At 36.5% G+C, this 18529-nt stretch overlaps 1 protein-coding gene across 1 annotated transcript in view; it reads right to left on the reverse strand.

Moving 5' to 3' along the window:
- Window positions 1–6788: 6788 nt before the first annotated feature.
- The window catches only part of LOC122027671 (lysM domain-containing GPI-anchored protein 1-like), a 28597-nt gene continuing 16856 nt past the window's right edge, over window positions 6789–18529 (reverse strand). The window contains exons 2-5 of the mRNA XM_042586664.1: window positions 7634–7751; window positions 7390–7551; window positions 7278–7309; window positions 6789–7184 (exon numbers count right to left, since the gene is read on the reverse strand). Of these exons, the coding sequence (XP_042442598.1) occupies window positions 6904–7184; window positions 7278–7309; window positions 7390–7551; window positions 7634–7751 (593 nt within the window). The 3' untranslated portion in view covers window positions 6789–6903. The remainder of the gene's footprint in view (window positions 7185–7277; window positions 7310–7389; window positions 7552–7633; window positions 7752–18529) is intronic.

The following is an 18529-nucleotide window of genomic DNA, read 5'->3' on the forward strand; positions in this document are numbered from 1 at the left end:
GACAAATAACGGAAACCAGATTCCGTCGAATCTCAGGAGCGTACAAGACATCATGTAGAAACAAGGTGCCTCCACCACGTAGGTTGAGGTTGCAAGTGTCAATTCCTTTTACTTCAATTCTTGCATTGTTTCCTACATATATCCATTTGTTGCCAGCTGGTACCCGACAGTACTCCACATATGTAGCTCAATCACGAGCTATGTGGTTCGTTGCTCCTGAATCTACAATCCACAAAGGATACGAATCAGCTAACAACACTGTACTTGCAACATATTGCTCGTGGAAAGAAGACAAAAATGGATCTACCTTTTTAGGCTCAGTACAATCTCGAGCAAAATGGCCCTTCTTGCCACAGTTGAAGCAAGTCAACCTACTCTTAGGTTTTTGTCCATATTTCTTTCCTTTCTTCTTGATTTGGTTTTTCGCAGCAACAACATTAGCCTCCTTTCCTTTCCCCTTTCCTTTCTTAAACCATTTGTTCTTATTCTTGGAACTAGAACCTTCAGCTACAAAAGCTTGACCCAAAATCCTTGCGGATTCAATCCTCTCCACCTCAAGTTCCACATGGCGTGAGACATCCGTGAAAGTCTTGATACTCTCACTATGGGTTAGGTTCGGTTTCATCGTTTCCCAAGAATCAGGAAGGGAACGGATAACTGCCTGAACCTGTTGTTCATCGGTCAACGTATAACCAACAGTCTTAAGCTCTCGAATCATGTTACCCATCTCCCTGAGATGTTGGACCATAGTAACATTTAAGCGCTTTTTACAACTATCAAACTTGATAGTTAGCTGACGGAGCTTACTCAGACTGACTCCACTGTACTTCTCTCTAAGGGCTACCCAGATAGTATGAGCAGATGGTAATGGCTCATATTCAAACACCAGGTCATCCACCATTGAACTAATCAATATTCCCTTAGCAATGGAGTCCTTCCTTTTCCATGCCTTATAGGCATCAAGGTCACGTATGTGCTGTGTTGAAGAACCATCAACCGGTTCCTCCATAATTTAGTTTACAACCTCTAGAACTTTTTGTTCCTCAAGAACATATTGTTTCTTGAGGTGCCAAATTTTGTAGTTATCCCCATATAATTTCTCATCCTTATTGAGTTCAGCTATGATGTTTTTAGTTGTCATGATCTACATAAATAAATAAATTATTTATTATTTCAGTGTAATTCATATATGTGTAATTAATCATTAACTCAGTGTAAATTATAATTAGTTTACAAAATCAAGTGATAACATTGTTTCCACTCATCATTTGTATGTTCTAATCTAATCAACATTAATCAATTTTATTGCACACATCCCATCTAATGAATGAATCATTTTTCATATGAACTAATCATATGGATATATGAACTAATCATATCATGAAATAAACTAATCATTTCCGAGTTAGTTAACATATAACATAACTTTTATTATATAATTTTGTTCATACAAAACAACAAAAATTATTACATGACTCAAAACTAGATGAGATAACACTGTTCATACATAACGACAGTAAACCGAACACTAATAGACTAGATAAGCTAGGACTGCTCCCACTAGGACAAACACTAGTATAGCAGCCAACACTATCCCTATTAACCTGGACTTATTTGGGATAATTTCAGATGGGACAGCTTCAGGATTCTCCATCAGATCCATTTTTGAATCTTCCTCGAGCATTTCCTGGTCCTCTTCAGACTCTTTAGGCTCTTCTTCACCCATATGGTGAAGTAGTTCCTCATATAGTACTGAATATGTGACTCGTCCTTCATGACGCCCCGATACATAGTCTGCTATTATCCTATGATACTCTGGCAATGAATGCATCAATGCCCAGATCCTATAACTGTCCAGGACTGGAAACTCTTCTTGCTCAAGTTTCCAAAATAGTGTTAGGATGTATACTAAAAGCCTAGCTTTTGGTATAAACATTTATCAAGAAATAATAATCACAATGGTCAAATGTCTACATTTATGATAAATATAATTGTTCAATTAATTTATATTGTAGATAACATGGTGTGTGGTGTCACACACAGAAGATCATGTTATCGGTTCCTTATAAATTATAAATAGTAGCTCACGACCAAGATGGAAAGGAACAAACCATTGGAAAGTCGTAGTGTAATTAGGTATTAGTTTATCTTAACTATATAATTACACTAGTACACTTAGAGTGCATTGAGTAGGACCATTTGAGGTCGTTTCTTTTATACTGACTTTATAAAGGAACGAAGACCTCAATTATTATGGAAGTGTGTGCTCTTAATCCTAATATAATAACAAGCACATATATTTGATATTTATTTCTTTAATTTATCAATGGGTGAGATTTAGTTCGATAAATCAATAAGCTCGATAAGTTGGGAAATGATATCACTTATAGTGTGTATTGTTGATTATAGAAGGAAACTGTGTCCTAGTGATCTAAGTTGAGAATGTCCCCAAGAGGAGCTCATAAGGATTGTCATGTTAAACCCTGCAGGTGGACTTAGTCCGACATGACGATGAAGTTGAGTGGTACTACTTTTGGAGCTAGATATTAATTAAGTGAGTTGTCAGTAACTTACTTAATTAGTGGACATTCGACATCTTTAACACAGGGAGACTAACACACTCATAATAAGAAGGAGCCCAAAAATGTAATTTGGGATTGGTGCGGTAATTCAATAATAATTCTTTAGTGGAATTAATTCTTATTGATGAAGTTAAGTTGTGTGTTCGGGGCGAACACGGGATGCCTAATTTCATCGGGAGACCAAAACCAATTCCTCCTCTCGGTCCCTATCGTAGCCTCTTGTATATAGAGATTTATACCCACCACATACCCACCTTCTTACCCATCCTATAGGGGTCGGCCAAGCTAGCTTGGAGACCAAGCTAGGGCCGGCCATGGTTTGGTTCATGGGTGAATTCATGTGGCCGGCCCTAGCTTGAACTCAAGCTTAGGTGACCGACCCTATTAAAATAAAAAGGAATTTAATTTTAAAAAAATTTCTTGTGTGGATAACATGATTTAAAAGAGAGTTTAAAAATTTAAATCTTTCCTTTTTTTAAGATTCTACAAAAGATTAAGAGAAGAGCTAAATCTCTTTCCTTATTTGTAGATTAAAAGGTTGATTTTAATTTTGGTAAAAACTTTCCTTTTAATCATGTTCATGATTTAAAAGAAAGTTTAAAAATTAAAAATTCTCTTTTATTAGTTTCTACAAAAGATTAAGAAAAGATTTAATATCTTTCCTTATTTATAGATTGAAAGGAGATTTTAATTTTTAGAAATAACTTTCCTTTTTAGAAATTATCCACATGTTTAAAAGAAAGTTTTTAATTTATAAAATTTCCTTTTTATTAACCAATCATGAAGGGATAAAAATTATTGGATAAATTTTTATAAATTTCCGGAAGCAAATAAGGAAGTTTTAATTTGTGTTTAAAATTTTATTTGCTTGGAGATATTAATGTGGCCGGCCATTGAAATTAAGAAAAGAATTTTGATTTTAATTAATTAAAATTTTTCCTTTTCATGGCAAAAGAATTAAGGAAGTTTTTATTTAAATTTTCTTATTTGCCAAGTCCAAGGATTATAAAAGAGGGGTAGAGGTGCCTTCATGGTGAACGACTCTATTATTTTCTCCTCTGTTTTTCTCCTTAGGTGTGGTCAGCCCCTCCTCTTTCTTTCTTCTCCATCTTATGGCCGAACCTCTTCATGCTCTTGGAGTTTTAATTGGCGGTCGGATTCTAGCTTGAAGAAGAAGGAGAGAAATCTTGCATCCCTTGAAGCTTGGTTGGTGGAAAAAGTTCTTCATCCTTTGGAAGTTTTTGCTTGGCCGAAACTTGAAGGAAGAAGAAGAAGGTGCTAGGTGGTTCTTGTCTCGGAAGATCATTGCCCACACAATGTCCGAGGTTAGAAGAGGAATACGGTAGAAGATCAAGAGGTCTTTGTCTTCAAAAGAAAGGTATAACTAGTAATGTTTTTTCGCATCATGCTAGTTTTATTTCTTTGTAAAAATACCAAATACAAGAGGCATATGATTCTAGTATTTCGAATTTGTTTTCGATGTTGTGTTCTTTTGTTTTTTCTTTTCCTTGTGATTTGATTGTTCTTTTCGGTTGACCTAAAGTTATTTAAGGAAATTAAATATTAACTTTCCTTAAAAGGCTTTGTCTAGTCAGTGGTGGTTATTCCCATATCCAAGAAGGTCATGTGTCTCGCCACGTCAGTACTGGGAGCCAATTTTGGAAACTAATATTTAATGAAATTAATAACCTAGGTGATTTGGATCGAACGTGTTAAGTTCCGCAGGAGATCCGAGTCTAAACCTAAAAGAACAAATAGATTAAACTTTGGATCAAACGTGTTAAGTTCCGCAGGCGATCCAAGTTTAATTTAAAAGAACACATGCTAGTTAGGAAAAGGTTTAGACCTTTGTACAAAATTTTTATACAGTGGAACCATTAGGTTTTCCGAGTAGCAACCAACAAATAGTCTATCCAGCAGTCTAACATGTCCGTCGACTCCATAAGCAGACTTATACTCTATCTCCTGAATCTCCTCTCGGAGCTGGTTTTGTTGCACTTCGCGACGAGTCAATGTGGTAATCGTCTGTGCCATCTGAAAAATTGAATTTAAATAAGTCAATACAAAACCGACTAACCAGTACAAAACCAGTTTAATTCAATTTATATAGGCATACCATCATTATAAATCAAGAAAAACAAATCTTCTCGATTTTCAGGAGTTTAAGTTGACTGACCCATTAGACCGGTCAATCAGGAGTCCTGATGTTAAACTTAGTCTATTGTCATCATTAGAACTAATCTAATTGGACCTATGTTCTGTTATTGTTTAAGCTCATTTGAGTCAATCATGGACTTATTAATCAAACTCAGGTTCGTTTGATTCGTCCAATTGCCCATTGGATTAAGTCTGACTCATTAGAACAAATCTAATGTTTCTAATCAAATCTGACACAACGGAACTAATCCGGTCATATTTGATCTGCCCAACATCTGTAATCAAGATCACCCTAATTAATTCAATAATAAACCGAGCTGGTTAAACCAACAAATAATTTGAACCAGCTTTAGGTATCATTGAATCAATTTGGTCTGCTTAAATCAATTAATAATTTAAACCAGACCTGGGTTTGATCGGCCAAGTTGGTCTAGTTCCATTTATAGTAAATTGAACCATAAATTAATTAAATATTTATTTATTAATTAATAATACATATCTATATGTATTTAATTAATTAATAAATATATTTAATTAAACTTTTAACCATACTTCATATATGTGAAAAGAAAAAAAAATAAAATAAAAAAAATGCAGGCACGGTTTTATACGTTTTTTTTTCTTACAGTGCTTCGTAAAAATACTGTTCATTCCACTTTTTCTTCTCTTCAATCGATTGAAGCAGTTTCTTCTTCTCACTGTGTTTCGTCAAAAGCACTGTTCATCCCGTGATTTTGAATCGATTGAAATACAATTTCAATCGATTCAATTGATGAACAATATCGTCTTCTTCGCAACAAAAGAAGAAAAACGAGAGCTTTTTCACGTCGATTTCTATGCTTTCAAAACTATGTATGCTCTGATACCATTGTAAGTAGTTTTGAGAGCATAAAACAAAATCTAAATAATGCGGTAACCACTCACAGTGATCTCCCGAAGATCTCGCCGAAGAACCGCCGGTCGACGAAGAACCACCGGTCGACGAAGAGATTGCTGCTGTCGGAAGCACAATCACGGAGCTGCCGGAAAGCGCTTCAAGGTTCACGAGCCAAATCCCAGCCCCTGGATGTTCTCCCTTTGCTCGACCAAAACACCTCACAACTTGACAATGCTCTTCTCTGATCACCTTCACAACATCAGTCGTCGTTTTCTTCTGATTGCCTTGGACACCTCTTATAAGAAGGCTAAGGAAGACGAAGAGGAAATGACGCCCCTTCGTCTCCTTGGCGTTTGCAGCAAAGAGAGTAACGAAGGGGAATATGTGCCCCTTCGCATGGATCTCCAGTAACGCCCAATAAAATATGTTGTATTATATGGAATGAAATGTTGAGTTATAACTCAAGCATATGAGCAAAAAATAAGACTTGCATATATAATGCTATTAAGGGAGATGAACGGGCATATAAGGATAGAGAATAAGAAATAAAAATATCATAGAAAAAGTTGAAGTTGCATCTAAAAAAAAACTCTAGACAAATTTAAGATAGTACGAATATGTATTTAGATGACCAATAAATGTTATAATTAGACGATATAAAATTATAACAAATATGTACATCAAATAAAGAATAGAAAGACAAAAAAAAAATAATTAAAAATAATAAAATAAAATAAAATTTATTTAAATATATATATATATATATATATGAAGATATAATAAGAGATAGAACCCAATAATATAAAAAGATCCATATAACTGACCTATCTAGTAAGATAAAATTTGATTGTGGTTGTTGTAGTCATTTTAATTAAGTCAAGGACCAGTGGAATTGAAGTTCAAGGAAGATAATCAATTATTCTTTTCTGAAGAGGAAGTGTGGAAGGGTGGTATATTAGAGAAATTGTCTGAGGAGCTTTCAACGTGAGTTTGTAAGGGATCCTGAGCCTCGTCGGTTCCATTGCATTCTAGTGTAGTTTTGCAAAGAAGCTTCGACTAACAACATACCAATAGAAAAACAAAAAGGCCAGACACTTTGGTCTATTACCATCTGAAAGTATTTACTAATGCAGAAAAGAATACATTACCTTTATACTGACCTGATATTCAGATTTCATTCAAACAATGGAGATATATTGCAGCTAATTGTTGAGATACATGAAAAAAGAAATTAGTCCCTGGCAAAGTGGAATTCCCAAAGCAAACTTTCACACAAATACACGTCTTTTAAATGCCATAAACACTCGACAGGAGGCTGAACACAAACAAGGAATAGGCCAACATATCCAAATTGTGGCACAAAGGTCTAATAACAATAGCATCAGAAAAGCTTCCAGATGGACCAGACGCAGGAGAAATACCAGGAAGAGAAAATGTTCCAGGCATTGACGACCTTGGGTTTGTGATAGTACCACCTGATTCGGCCACCGGAGATGGTGATGGAGAGAAAAATGAACCATGCTCTAGAGCAGTTGGTGGGGATATAACTGGAGGAAGTTGATGCATCCCTGAAACAAGGTATTGAAGTGCACAATTATGCTATGTCAGCACTTCAAAACACATGAAATAGTCAGAAATAGGAAAAGGAAGTGAAATATTACCAGGACATTGGGGTTCGATAGATGTAGTTAACCTGAATGAATAATTCAAAATCACACAATTCATTTAAGAAAAAAATCAAAGGATACAAAAATGGGAAAGGAAGCTGCTTACGCAGTGATGATAGACCCATTAACAAAACCACTATAATCACAAGAAGTAACACTGCAACCTGCACTAGTTTGCTGGGAAGTAAAATTCCCTATTATAAGATTGCTGTTACTGCATTGCATGCTAGAACATGATGCTGCTACAAATGCTGGTGTGCAGTACAGACTGCAGAGAACGTTGTGATTAGCTTCAGGGTAAAACAAAATGAACTAAAGTGTGTAGAAGGAAAGGCAGATTAATAATTTACTTGAGATTTCCTGGTCCACAACTGCATTGCACACAGTGACTTGCCGTTATGAAATAAGTCCCATTAGCCACAGTCAAACCATAATCTGTTGCATTCTTGGAGAACATTGATGAACATGCTACACCAAGAAACCCAACATGCTTTAATGTATGCTTAATGCAGTGATTAAAAAAATCTTATACCAAGGGCAAAAACAAAGTATATATTTAAAATCCACCAACTAAAATATTAACAAATTATGATGGACACATCCCATCATGGCAATAGATTTGTAACAACAAAAATATCTTAACTGTTTTTAGTAAATGTTAGTTTCACTGTGCCATCCTACAGAAAATTATATAGATTTGACTTCTCTTATTGGCTTTGGAGTAATTGAAACTCATCATGTCAGATAGCCAACAAACTTCACATTCTTTAATCTGTTCTTTGGACTGGAAACAGACCTTAAACTTTCCTCTTAATAGGAGCATTCTTACGCTAGTCAACACCTTCAGAATATAATAGGACCAACTAGCAGAACCATCCTCCGTGGAGGAAATCCAAGAGACAGCTTTTATCTTAGGGAACATGAAGCTACCAGCCCAAGATGGTCCTATGGTTAAATTTTATAGAGCAAGCCAATAACTTAGAAAGAAGTCATGATGGAGATTTGATGGTCTCTGTAGTGGTTAATCATAATTTGTAATCATAAAAGAATAAAAAAAATATATCATTAATACATTATCATTCCTTTAACACGAGCTACAGTGGTATGTCATCAATATCATCTGAAAGTCCTAGAGAATAGGCTTATATCTAAAAACACAAACACATAAATGATTCTATTTGTACATTTGAAAGCGGGGAAGGGATGGAGCACTACAAAAACCGTGTATGCCAAGCAGAAGCTGTCCCATGTTTTTCCAAGTCGAGGACATAGTCCTTCAAAGATTTCAACCTATGGGAGAGGTCGGCAAAGTCAACCCCAAATGGGAAGGGTTGTTCAAGGTCATTCAGAAGAGCTTACTACTTGCATGATGCAAAAGAGAATGAGTTGAAGAGAATGTGGAACACTTTCCACCTGCATCCATACTATAGCCAAGCTCTTTTTGTACTTTATTCAAAGCCAAGCGCCCTCACCAGCGAGCTTCATACAACCACTGGTTGTGCTCCACCTTGAGGGGAAGTTATTCTCCTTTTCCACTGCCTTTTTCTTTTTGTTTGCGTTTAATCTAATATATCACTCCTTTTTCAATTAAAATACACATTCAATTTTGTTACTATTCCATTCCAGATATGCCTCGTAGACCTCATCTTAGGATCACAATTTCTGCCTCATTTCACCGATTTTAGTGGTTCACCTGAAAGTCATGGGATCAAGCTCGCCTCCTTAGTCTCAATGGTTTGCTTAAAGACCCTAAGGTGGACTTGCAATAACCACTTCCCCATCTTAGTGGTTCACCTAAAGGTTGTGGATCGAGGTCCCCCTTAACCTCATGGTTCACCTAAATGTTCTAGTGGGTCAATCTACTACAACTCTTCCTGACCAGTGGTTCATCTAAAGGTTGCAGATTGAGCTCCCTCTTAACCTCAGGGTTCAACTAAAACTTTTAGTTGATCGATCTAGTACAGCCTCTCCCTTACCTATGTGGTTTGACTAAAGATCGTAGAATCGAATTCTCCCCTTTGGTTTCAATGGCTCACCGAACGACTCTAAGGTCAACTTGCAGTAGCCTCTCCCAATCCTCAATAGTTCACCTAAAGGTCGTAGATCAAGCTCCCATTTAGCCTTAATGGTTCACCTAAAATTCTAAGGTCAATCTACTACAATCTCTCCGACCACAGCAGTTCACATAGAGATTGCGAGATCGAGCTCTCCCCCTTTGTCCTAGTGGTTCCCCTAAAGACTCTAGTTCAACTTGCAGTAGTCTCTCCCTAACCTCGGTGATTCTCCTAAAAGTCGTGGATCGACCTACCCCTTAATCTTAATGGTTCGCGTAAAGGTTCTAGGGTTGATATACTACAACCTCTCCCAGGCCTTAGTGGATTGCCTAAAGATTACATAATCGAACTCTCTCCATTAATCTCAATGGTTCACCTAAAAACTCCAAGGTTGACTTACGATAGCCTGTCCCCAACCTCAATGGTTCACCTAATGCTCTGTTTACTTGGGAGAGCGGAAAATAAAACTAAGGAAAAATTTTCACAGTGAAAAAGTTTTCATCGTTTACTTCATTAAAATTTTAAGAGGGAAGAGAAACGTAATCCATCAGCGGATAATTTTAGTGTCAAAATCGATCACTTCAAAATCGGAAAGAAAAAAATGACACATGTGCCCCTTCTCATTCACAAAATTACATCATATACTAAAAAAAAATGATGCAAGTACCCTTTTTAACTACAAAATTATATCATATACCTAAAAAATGACGCATGTGCCCTATCAAGGTAAACAAGCATGCAGAGGAAGAGATTTCTTTCCCTTTCCATTCTCTTCCCATGCCACTATGTTTATTTCATCCGTCCATCGTCGCTTCTTTAGGTAAACAGAGCATAAAAGTCGCGGATTGAACTACCCCTTAACCTCAATGATTCGCTAAATATTTTAGGGTTGATTTCCTACAAACTCTCCCCAATCTCAGTGGTTCACCTGAGTTAAGCTCTCCACCCTTACCCCCTACTTACTAAAACAAGGGAAAATTTTCCTCTGGGAAAGATTTCTTATGTTTACTTTATTAAAACTTTAAAGTAGATGGAAAAAGTAATCCTTCGGCAGATAATCTTGAGAGAAAAACTTATCCCCTCCGAATCGGACAGAAAGTGAAGTGAAAGAACGAATAAAAAAATTACATAAATAACTCTGGATTTTTTCCCTCTTTTTCTCTTTTGTGTCGACTCCTCTCCCACAATTGCCCCCACGGCTACCCGCGACTAATCTCATGACTGCTCTCGTGATTGCTGCCACAATTGTTGCACGTCACCGCTTCAACCATCCTCACCGTCTTCTGCAACAACATGGTCCGCCATTCTTGCCTTCGTTTCTTCGGATCTGATCTTACTGGAAAAGGCAAATTTTTAATCCATTGTTCCATCAGTGAAGGAAGAAATGCATGCCTAACCAAAGATCTTCATTATCTATGTCGATTTCTGTCTCCATTTTAACAATCTTGATATATATTTGGTGTTGGCTGGAGCCATTCAAACCAAGATCTTGATGAAGGAGAGCCTTAGCGTAACGGTAAAATTGTTGCCATGTGACCAAAAGGTCACGGGTTCGAATCCTGGAAACAACCTCTTGCAAAAAAACAAGGTAAGACTGCATACAATGGATCCTTCCCCGGGACCTCGCATGGCGGGAGCTTCGTGCACTGGGCTGCCCTTTTTTTTAATTTTCTTTGCAAATGAAGCTACATTCCAACCGTGTGCATCAAATAGAAGACAATCCATTGATTTTGAATGCAACAATGCCTTCATATGATTTTTCATCTGAATATGCATCATCTCTGACAATACTAATTGTATGAATATTTTCTTTCTAGCGATATGATGTGATCAGATCCCTAAATGTTGTTTTGTTCTCTACCTTGATTGTTAGAGTTATAAGAGCATAGGCTTCGTGCGTACCAAGTGCATCCACATAGTCCTCACTGTCAACAGTACTTCCCATCTGTTTAATAAAGGAGGATCACAACCATACTTGTTTTACCCTCTTCTATCATTTACTGAGTCTAGGCATTCTGTAATTGTCACTGAGATTTGCCCTTTTGCTTGAAAATAGTCCACGTGTAAAAAATCCATTATTGAAATTATAACTGCAATTGGAGAAGAAATGCATGCCTATGATAGCACACAAATAGTTAACTAATATCAATAGTTGATAAGATTCACTACTAATATAGAGGATTCCATTGTCCTTGTTAGGATGTATACTAAAAGCCTAGCTTTTTGTATGAATATTTATTTTGAAATGAGAATCATATTAGTCAAATGTCTACATTTAGTAAAATGCAGTTGTCTATTTAATTTATAGTGTAGATAACATAGTGTGTGATGTCACATAGAAAATTATGTTATCAGTTCCTTATAAATTAAAAATAGTAGCTCACAACCAAGATGAATTGGAACAAACCATTGGAATGGTTGTACTGTAATTTGATACTAGTTTATCTTGACTATAAAATTACACTAGTATACTATGTGTGTATTGAGCAGGACCATTTGAGGTTGTTCCTTTTATACTGACTGCGTAAAAGAACATAACCTCTGTTATTATGGATGTGCGTACTCTTAATCCCGATATAATAACAAGTACATATACTTAGTATTTATTTCTTTAATTTATCAATGCGTGAGATTTATTCGTTAAATCAATAGGCCCGATAAGTTGGGAAATAATATTATTTATATGGTGTGTTGTTGATTATAGAAGGAAACTGTGTTCTAGTTATCTAGGTTGATGATGCTCCCTTGAGAAACTCATAAAGATTGTCATGTAAACTCTGCAGGGTCCGACATGACAATGAAGTCGAGTGGTACTACTCTTGGAGCTAGATGTTAATTAAGTGAATTTTCAGTAACTCATTTAATTAATGACATTCGATATCTTAAACATACGGAGATTAACGTACTCATGATAAGAAGAAGCCTATAATGTATATGGGATTAGTGCGGTAGTTCAATAATAACTCTTTAGTGGTATGAGTTATTATTGATAAACTTGAGTTGGGTGTTCGGGTCGAATACAGGAAGCTCAAGCTCATCAGGAGGTCAAAATCAATTCCTCCTTTCGGTCCCTACTGTAGCCTCTATAAAGTCTCGCGTTCACCCGTTTTAATTTTTCTTCTTACCCAAATGAGGGGTCGGCCACATCCTTGCTTGGTGCCCAAGCAAGGGGCAGGCCAAGCTCTCTTAGTGCCCAAGATGTGGGTCGACCAAGCCATGCTTGGTGCCCAAGCATGGGGTCGACCATACAAGAAGAGAAAAGGAAGTTTCGGTGAAAACAATATTTTGTTAAAATCTTTTCCTTTTATAGCTTTCTAAATGGATTAAAAGAGATATTTTAATTTTGTTAAAATCTTTCCCTTTTTTGTAACCAACCATTATAGGAATAAAAGGAAGTTTTTGTTTAAAACAAAATTTTGTTATAATTTTTCCTTTTATAGTCATTTACAATGGTTTAAAAGAGAGATTTTAATTTTGTTAAAATCTTTCCTTTTTTATAACCATCCACAATAGCAAATAAAAGGAAATTTTATTAAAAACTTTCCTTATTAGCCGCTAGCAAAGATTATAAAAGAGGAGGGGATGCTCTCTAAACACAACCAAGGCTCCTCTTCTAATTTCTTATGGTCGGCTCTTCCCTCTTTTCCCTTTCCTCTTCATAAGGGTCGGCGGCACTTGGAGAAGGACCTTCACCTTGTGGCCGGTTGCTTGGAGGAGGAGAAGAAGGAGGAGGCCTCTTCACTTTGTATTCTTTGGTGGCCGAAAGCTTGGAAAAGAAGGAGAAGGTCGGGTGTCTTTGTCTTGGTAGATCACCGCTCACACAACGTCCAAGAGGAGAAGAGGAATACAGCAGAAGATCAAGAGGTCTTTAGGTTACAAAGAAAGGTACAATTAGTTCTTTATTCCACTGAGAACTAGTTTAGTTTTTCTTTCTATGGATCCTGAAATACCAACACAAGAGGCTAGTGATTTTGTGTTTCTATTTGGTGCTTCGATTTTGTGTTTCGATCTTGTACTTCGATTGAGGTCACTTTAGTTAAATCTAGGGTTTACTGTGAGGAGTTTAAATATTCAATTTCTTTTAAAGACTTTGTCTAGGAAGTGGTGAATGATCTCATAACCAAGAAGGCCGAGTGTCTCGCCAATGACCTGAAAGTCAATCCTTGAAATGGATATTTAATCAATTTTTGTAATATGGTTTAACTTCTGAAGAACACATGAGTTGAACTTGGAGTAAAAATGTTAAGTTTCGTTTCCTATCCAAGTTTAACTTATGAAGAACACATGGTTTAAACTTGGAGTAAAAATGTTAAGTTTCGTTTTCAATCCAAGTTTAACTTATGAAGAACACATGGTTTGAACTTGGAGTAAAAATGTTAAGTTTCGTTTCCTATCCAAGTTTAACTTATGAAGAACACATGGTTTGAACTTGGAGTAAAAATATTAAGTTTCGTTTCCAATCCAAGTTTAATTTATGAAGAACACATGAGTTGAACTTGGATTAATAATGTTAAATTTCGTTTGCAATCCAAATTTAATTTTTGAAGAACACATGGGTTGCTAGGAAAAGTTCTGTACTTGTACAAATTTTTGTACAAGGGAAACAGAACGGAATTCCGAGTATCACCCAACAATTGGTATCAGAACTAGTTTTCTGCCTCTGTTTGTTTGGTTTTCAATTAAATTATGCACTTTTCATACAAAAATTTAGACAGGATAATAGTAGGATGTGCAAATAGATTAACTCTGTGGTTGCAGACATCTTAGTTCCAACTATTATGGCCAATTGTGTTTGTGTGTGATTGGACCCTCGGGCATGTCGAGGACATTTTATGTGTGCATGATTTTAATTATTAAATACAATAGGAGCTGTATTAGTTTTAGGATTTTACATTTTGTTCGATCTAGATTACATGTACATTCTCTTGTGGAATATAGGATCGATAAATGTAAAATTTTATTTTGTCACGGATCGTATCCTTGCGAGGCGTGGTACTATTTGAGGACCAAAGGCGCAACGGAAAAGGAAGCAAGATAGGCGCGACGACATGACCCGTTAGCGGCGGCTAGGATTGGTGGCACACGAAGGACAGCTATGACCATAATAGTTGGAAAATTATTTTTTATATTTATTGTTTTTTATGTTGTTTATATGTGCTGTGTGTGTGCATATTAAAATTCCTCGTTTTAAATAACTAAATGGGAGAGGAATTATTTAAATTCCACGGTCTCCATTACTGGTTTGTAAGTGATGCATTCAAACTTGCATTGGCTTTGAGTGTCTTCCTCCACATCGGATGAGTTTGTTTGCGGATCACTAGATCAAACTTCCTTTATGGATAATTATAGGAAATTTTTTAGGTTTGTGTGATCTTCTCCATCTGAAGGGGCACAATTCTATTTAATGAACTAAGTATCAAGTAATGATATACACTTAGGCGCATTTAATAGTATCCTCCCCATCGGAGTCACTGCTATTATTTGTGTGACCGAAGAAAAATCAACTATTAATTTTATTTGTCATAAATTTAGGTTGACAAAATAATAAAATTAATGGGACAACCCCCCCTCATACAAATGTCTGAATTTGTATACGTCCACGCTATTGTGGCATATAAAATTTACGGTGTTTTGAGGTATTGGTGAATTTAAATAATATTGTTTGAGAAATCAATATTATTTTAAATTCTAAAGTTTTGACCAAATATTTTGTGATTCTTAGGATTTCAAATAGCTTTCAATGCTCTTGCTGATATATTGAAAGAGAACAAACTTACTGGTCCCAATTACATTGATTGGAAACAAAACTTGAACTGTCCTTGAAAAAGGGAGAACAATAAAGGTGTATCTTATTCATTAGTGGTTGAAACATGTTTAGCAGTGTTATCTACCGGTATCTGGTGTGTAGATACGGGAGTCATTGATCATGTCTGCAATTCATTGCAGGGGTTCCTGGAAATCCGATAACTATATGAAAGGGAAATCACCTACATGGACAATGCTACAAAAGTAGCGGCTATTGCAGTGGGAGATGTTTATTTATCCTTTGATAGGAATAAAATATTGATTTTGAGAATTGTTTTTATGTACTAAGTTTTAGAAAGAACTTAATTTCAGTTTCCAAACTATTTATGGATGGATATTCTGTTTCTTTTGATGACAAAATAGTTGTCAAAAAAAAAATAGGGTAGCTATCTGTTCTGGTACATTGGTTGGCAATTTTTATACTCTAAATCCAATAACTCCCACGATGTAACAAATGAAAATTAATAACACATCTTCTAATTCAAATAAGAGAAAGCAGCCTTCGAAAATAAATCAAACATATCTTTGGCATCTAAGGCTAGGTCATATTAATTCGAGTAAGATTCAAAGGTTAATAGCCGATGGACTTTTGGGTTCATTAGTGGTGGAAAACTTTCCAACCTGCGAGCCTTGCTTGGAAGGAAAAATGACCAAGAGACCTTTTAAGGCTAAGGGGTATAGAGCCAAAGATGTGTTAGAATAGGTTCATTCTGATTTGTGTGGACCTATGACTATCCAAGCAAGAGGTGGTTTCGAATATTTTGTCTCTTTTATAGACGACTATTCGAGATACGGGTACATTTACTTGATGCGCCGCAAGTCTGAGTACTTTGATAAGTTCAAAGAATACAATGCTGATGTGGAGAAACGTCATGGTAAAATATCTAGACACTACGGTCTGATCGTGGTGGCGAGTACCTCTTAGGAGAGTTTAGGAGTTACTTATCAAAGGCTGAGATTCAATCCCAACTGTCTGCACCTGGTATACCCCAACAGAATGGTGTGGCAGAACGAAGGAATATGACTCTTATGGAAATGGTTAGATCAATGATGAGTTATTCAGAATTACCAAATTCGTTTTGGGGATATGCTCTGGAAACAGTAGTGTACATTCTGAACTTGGTATCTTCTAAGTCAGTAACCTCTACTCCCATAGAATTGTGGAATGGGCTTAAGCTTAGTCTGAAACATATTCAGATTTGGGGTAGTCCGTCGCGTGTCTTTGAAGGAGGCGATAAGTTGGAATCGCGTCTGAGTTAAACTTGTTTGTGGGTTATCTAAAGGAACAAAGGTGGTTTATTTTATAGTCTAAAGATCGAAGGTCGTTGTTAGCACCGATGCGGATTTTAGAAAGAGGACTATGTAATGAACCACAAGTCCATCAGTAAAATTGTTCTTGAAGAAATAAGAAGGCGTACACTTTTGTGCGGTATAAGATGAGATACCGAGAAATTGTAACACGTGTCGTAAATGATGCTGATTACAAGCGATGCCGCGTCGTAGTGGGAGGTTGTTCGTGACTGATAGATTGAGTTTTTGGAGAGTCTTGGACTTGATCACGGTGAACATGACACGATCCTGGCGTATGATGAAGCACTCAAGATAAAGATCTGACGTCTTGGCGAAGTCTGATGAACTCGAAATAGAATCTATGTACTCTAATCGATCTGGAAGCTCGTAGAACCAAATGGTGTAAAAGTCATTGGATGTAAATGGGTCTGAAAGAAAAGGGGAAGGCGGAAGGTAGAAACCTTGAAGCAAAGCTTGTTGCGGGTATACTCGGAAGAGAGAATCGATTATGAGAAACCTTTTCGGCGATAACCCGCTTAAGTCTATCGATTCTTTTATCTATTGCCACTCATATGGATTATGAGATTTGGCGAATGAATGTCAAGACGACTTTCCTTAATGGAAGTCTTGAAGAAACATCCATATCATGACGGAGGATTCGTTCTGCGAAAGCGAAGCGTCTTTTATGTAAGCTCGATCGATTACATCATGGATTGAAACAAGCTTGAGATCTTGGAACATCCGGATTAATGAAATAATCGATCTTATGGATTTATTCGATGTCAGGATAAGTCTTAATATATCTGAAGAGTGTATGACGTGGTGGTATTTCTTGTATTATCGTAGATGACGTTTTGGCGTTGGCGATGATGTCGTAGTGTTGTCGAGCAATAAGGGTATGGTTGTCAGCGGTTTGATATGAAGGATTTGGGAGAATGTGGGATATTCTTGGGATCAATTAATAAGAATCGCGAAAAAATATTGTGGTTATCCCGAGCTTCATACATCGATCTTATCTAGCTCGTTTTAGAATCCGAAACTCGAAAGGTTTATCTTTTGGCGTGGTACCTTTATCTAAAGAGATGTGTCTAAACATGAAGGAGATAGACGTGGCGATTCCTTATTCTTACTATAGGAAGCTTAATGTATCGATGTTATGTACGAGACCGGATATCTGTTTCTTGAGTAGGCGTGGTTGAATATCAAAGTAATCGGAGACAGGCGTTGAGCGTCGTAGCGTATATTAAAGTACACGAGAATGACTAGAGATTATATCTTTGGTTTACAAGAATGATTTGCTCTCTGTGGGATACTGTGGATTCGACTTCGTCGTATATGGCGATAGTAAGTCGACCTCGGGTATGTGTTTACTTTGGGAGGTGGAGCCATGGCGTGGAAGAGTGTTAATAATCGTTTGGACTCCGTGAAAATGAATATGTGACCTACGAGGCAGCCAAAGAAGCTGTATGACTCAGAAACTTCTTGATGGACTTAGATGTGATTCCTGATTTACCCAAAATTATCACAATTTATTATGATAATAATTGTGCAGTAGCAAACTCGAATGAACCACGAACCTATAAGGCAAGTAAACACATTGAGCGCAAGTACCACCTGATACGAGACATCGTAAAACGAGGAGAAGTTGTTGTTGCCAAGATTGCATCAGCAGATAACCTGGATCCTTTCACTTAGGCCCTTCAGGCGAGAGCTTTTGATGGCATGTTGAGGGGATGAGAATCAGATGTATGGGAGTATATATGGCTGCATAGTCTTTTAGCATAAGTGGGAGATTGTTAGGATGTATACTAAAAGTCTAGCTTTTTGTATAAACATTTATTTTGAAATGAGAATCACATTGGTCAAATGTCTGCATTTAGTAAAATGCAGTTGTCCATTTAATTTATATTATAGATAACATGGTGTGTGGTGTCACACAGAAGATCATGTTATCAGTTCCTTATAAATTATAAATAGTAGCTCACAACCAAGATGAATTGAGACAAACCATTGAAATGATTGTAGTGTAATTGGGTACTAGTTTATCTTGACTATAAAATTATACTAGTATACTATGTGTGTATTGAGCAGGACCAT

This window comes from Zingiber officinale, chromosome 10A (assembly GCF_018446385.1).
Source record: "Zingiber officinale cultivar Zhangliang chromosome 10A, Zo_v1.1, whole genome shotgun sequence".
NCBI classification, from domain to species: domain Eukaryota; kingdom Viridiplantae; phylum Streptophyta; class Magnoliopsida; order Zingiberales; family Zingiberaceae; genus Zingiber; species Zingiber officinale.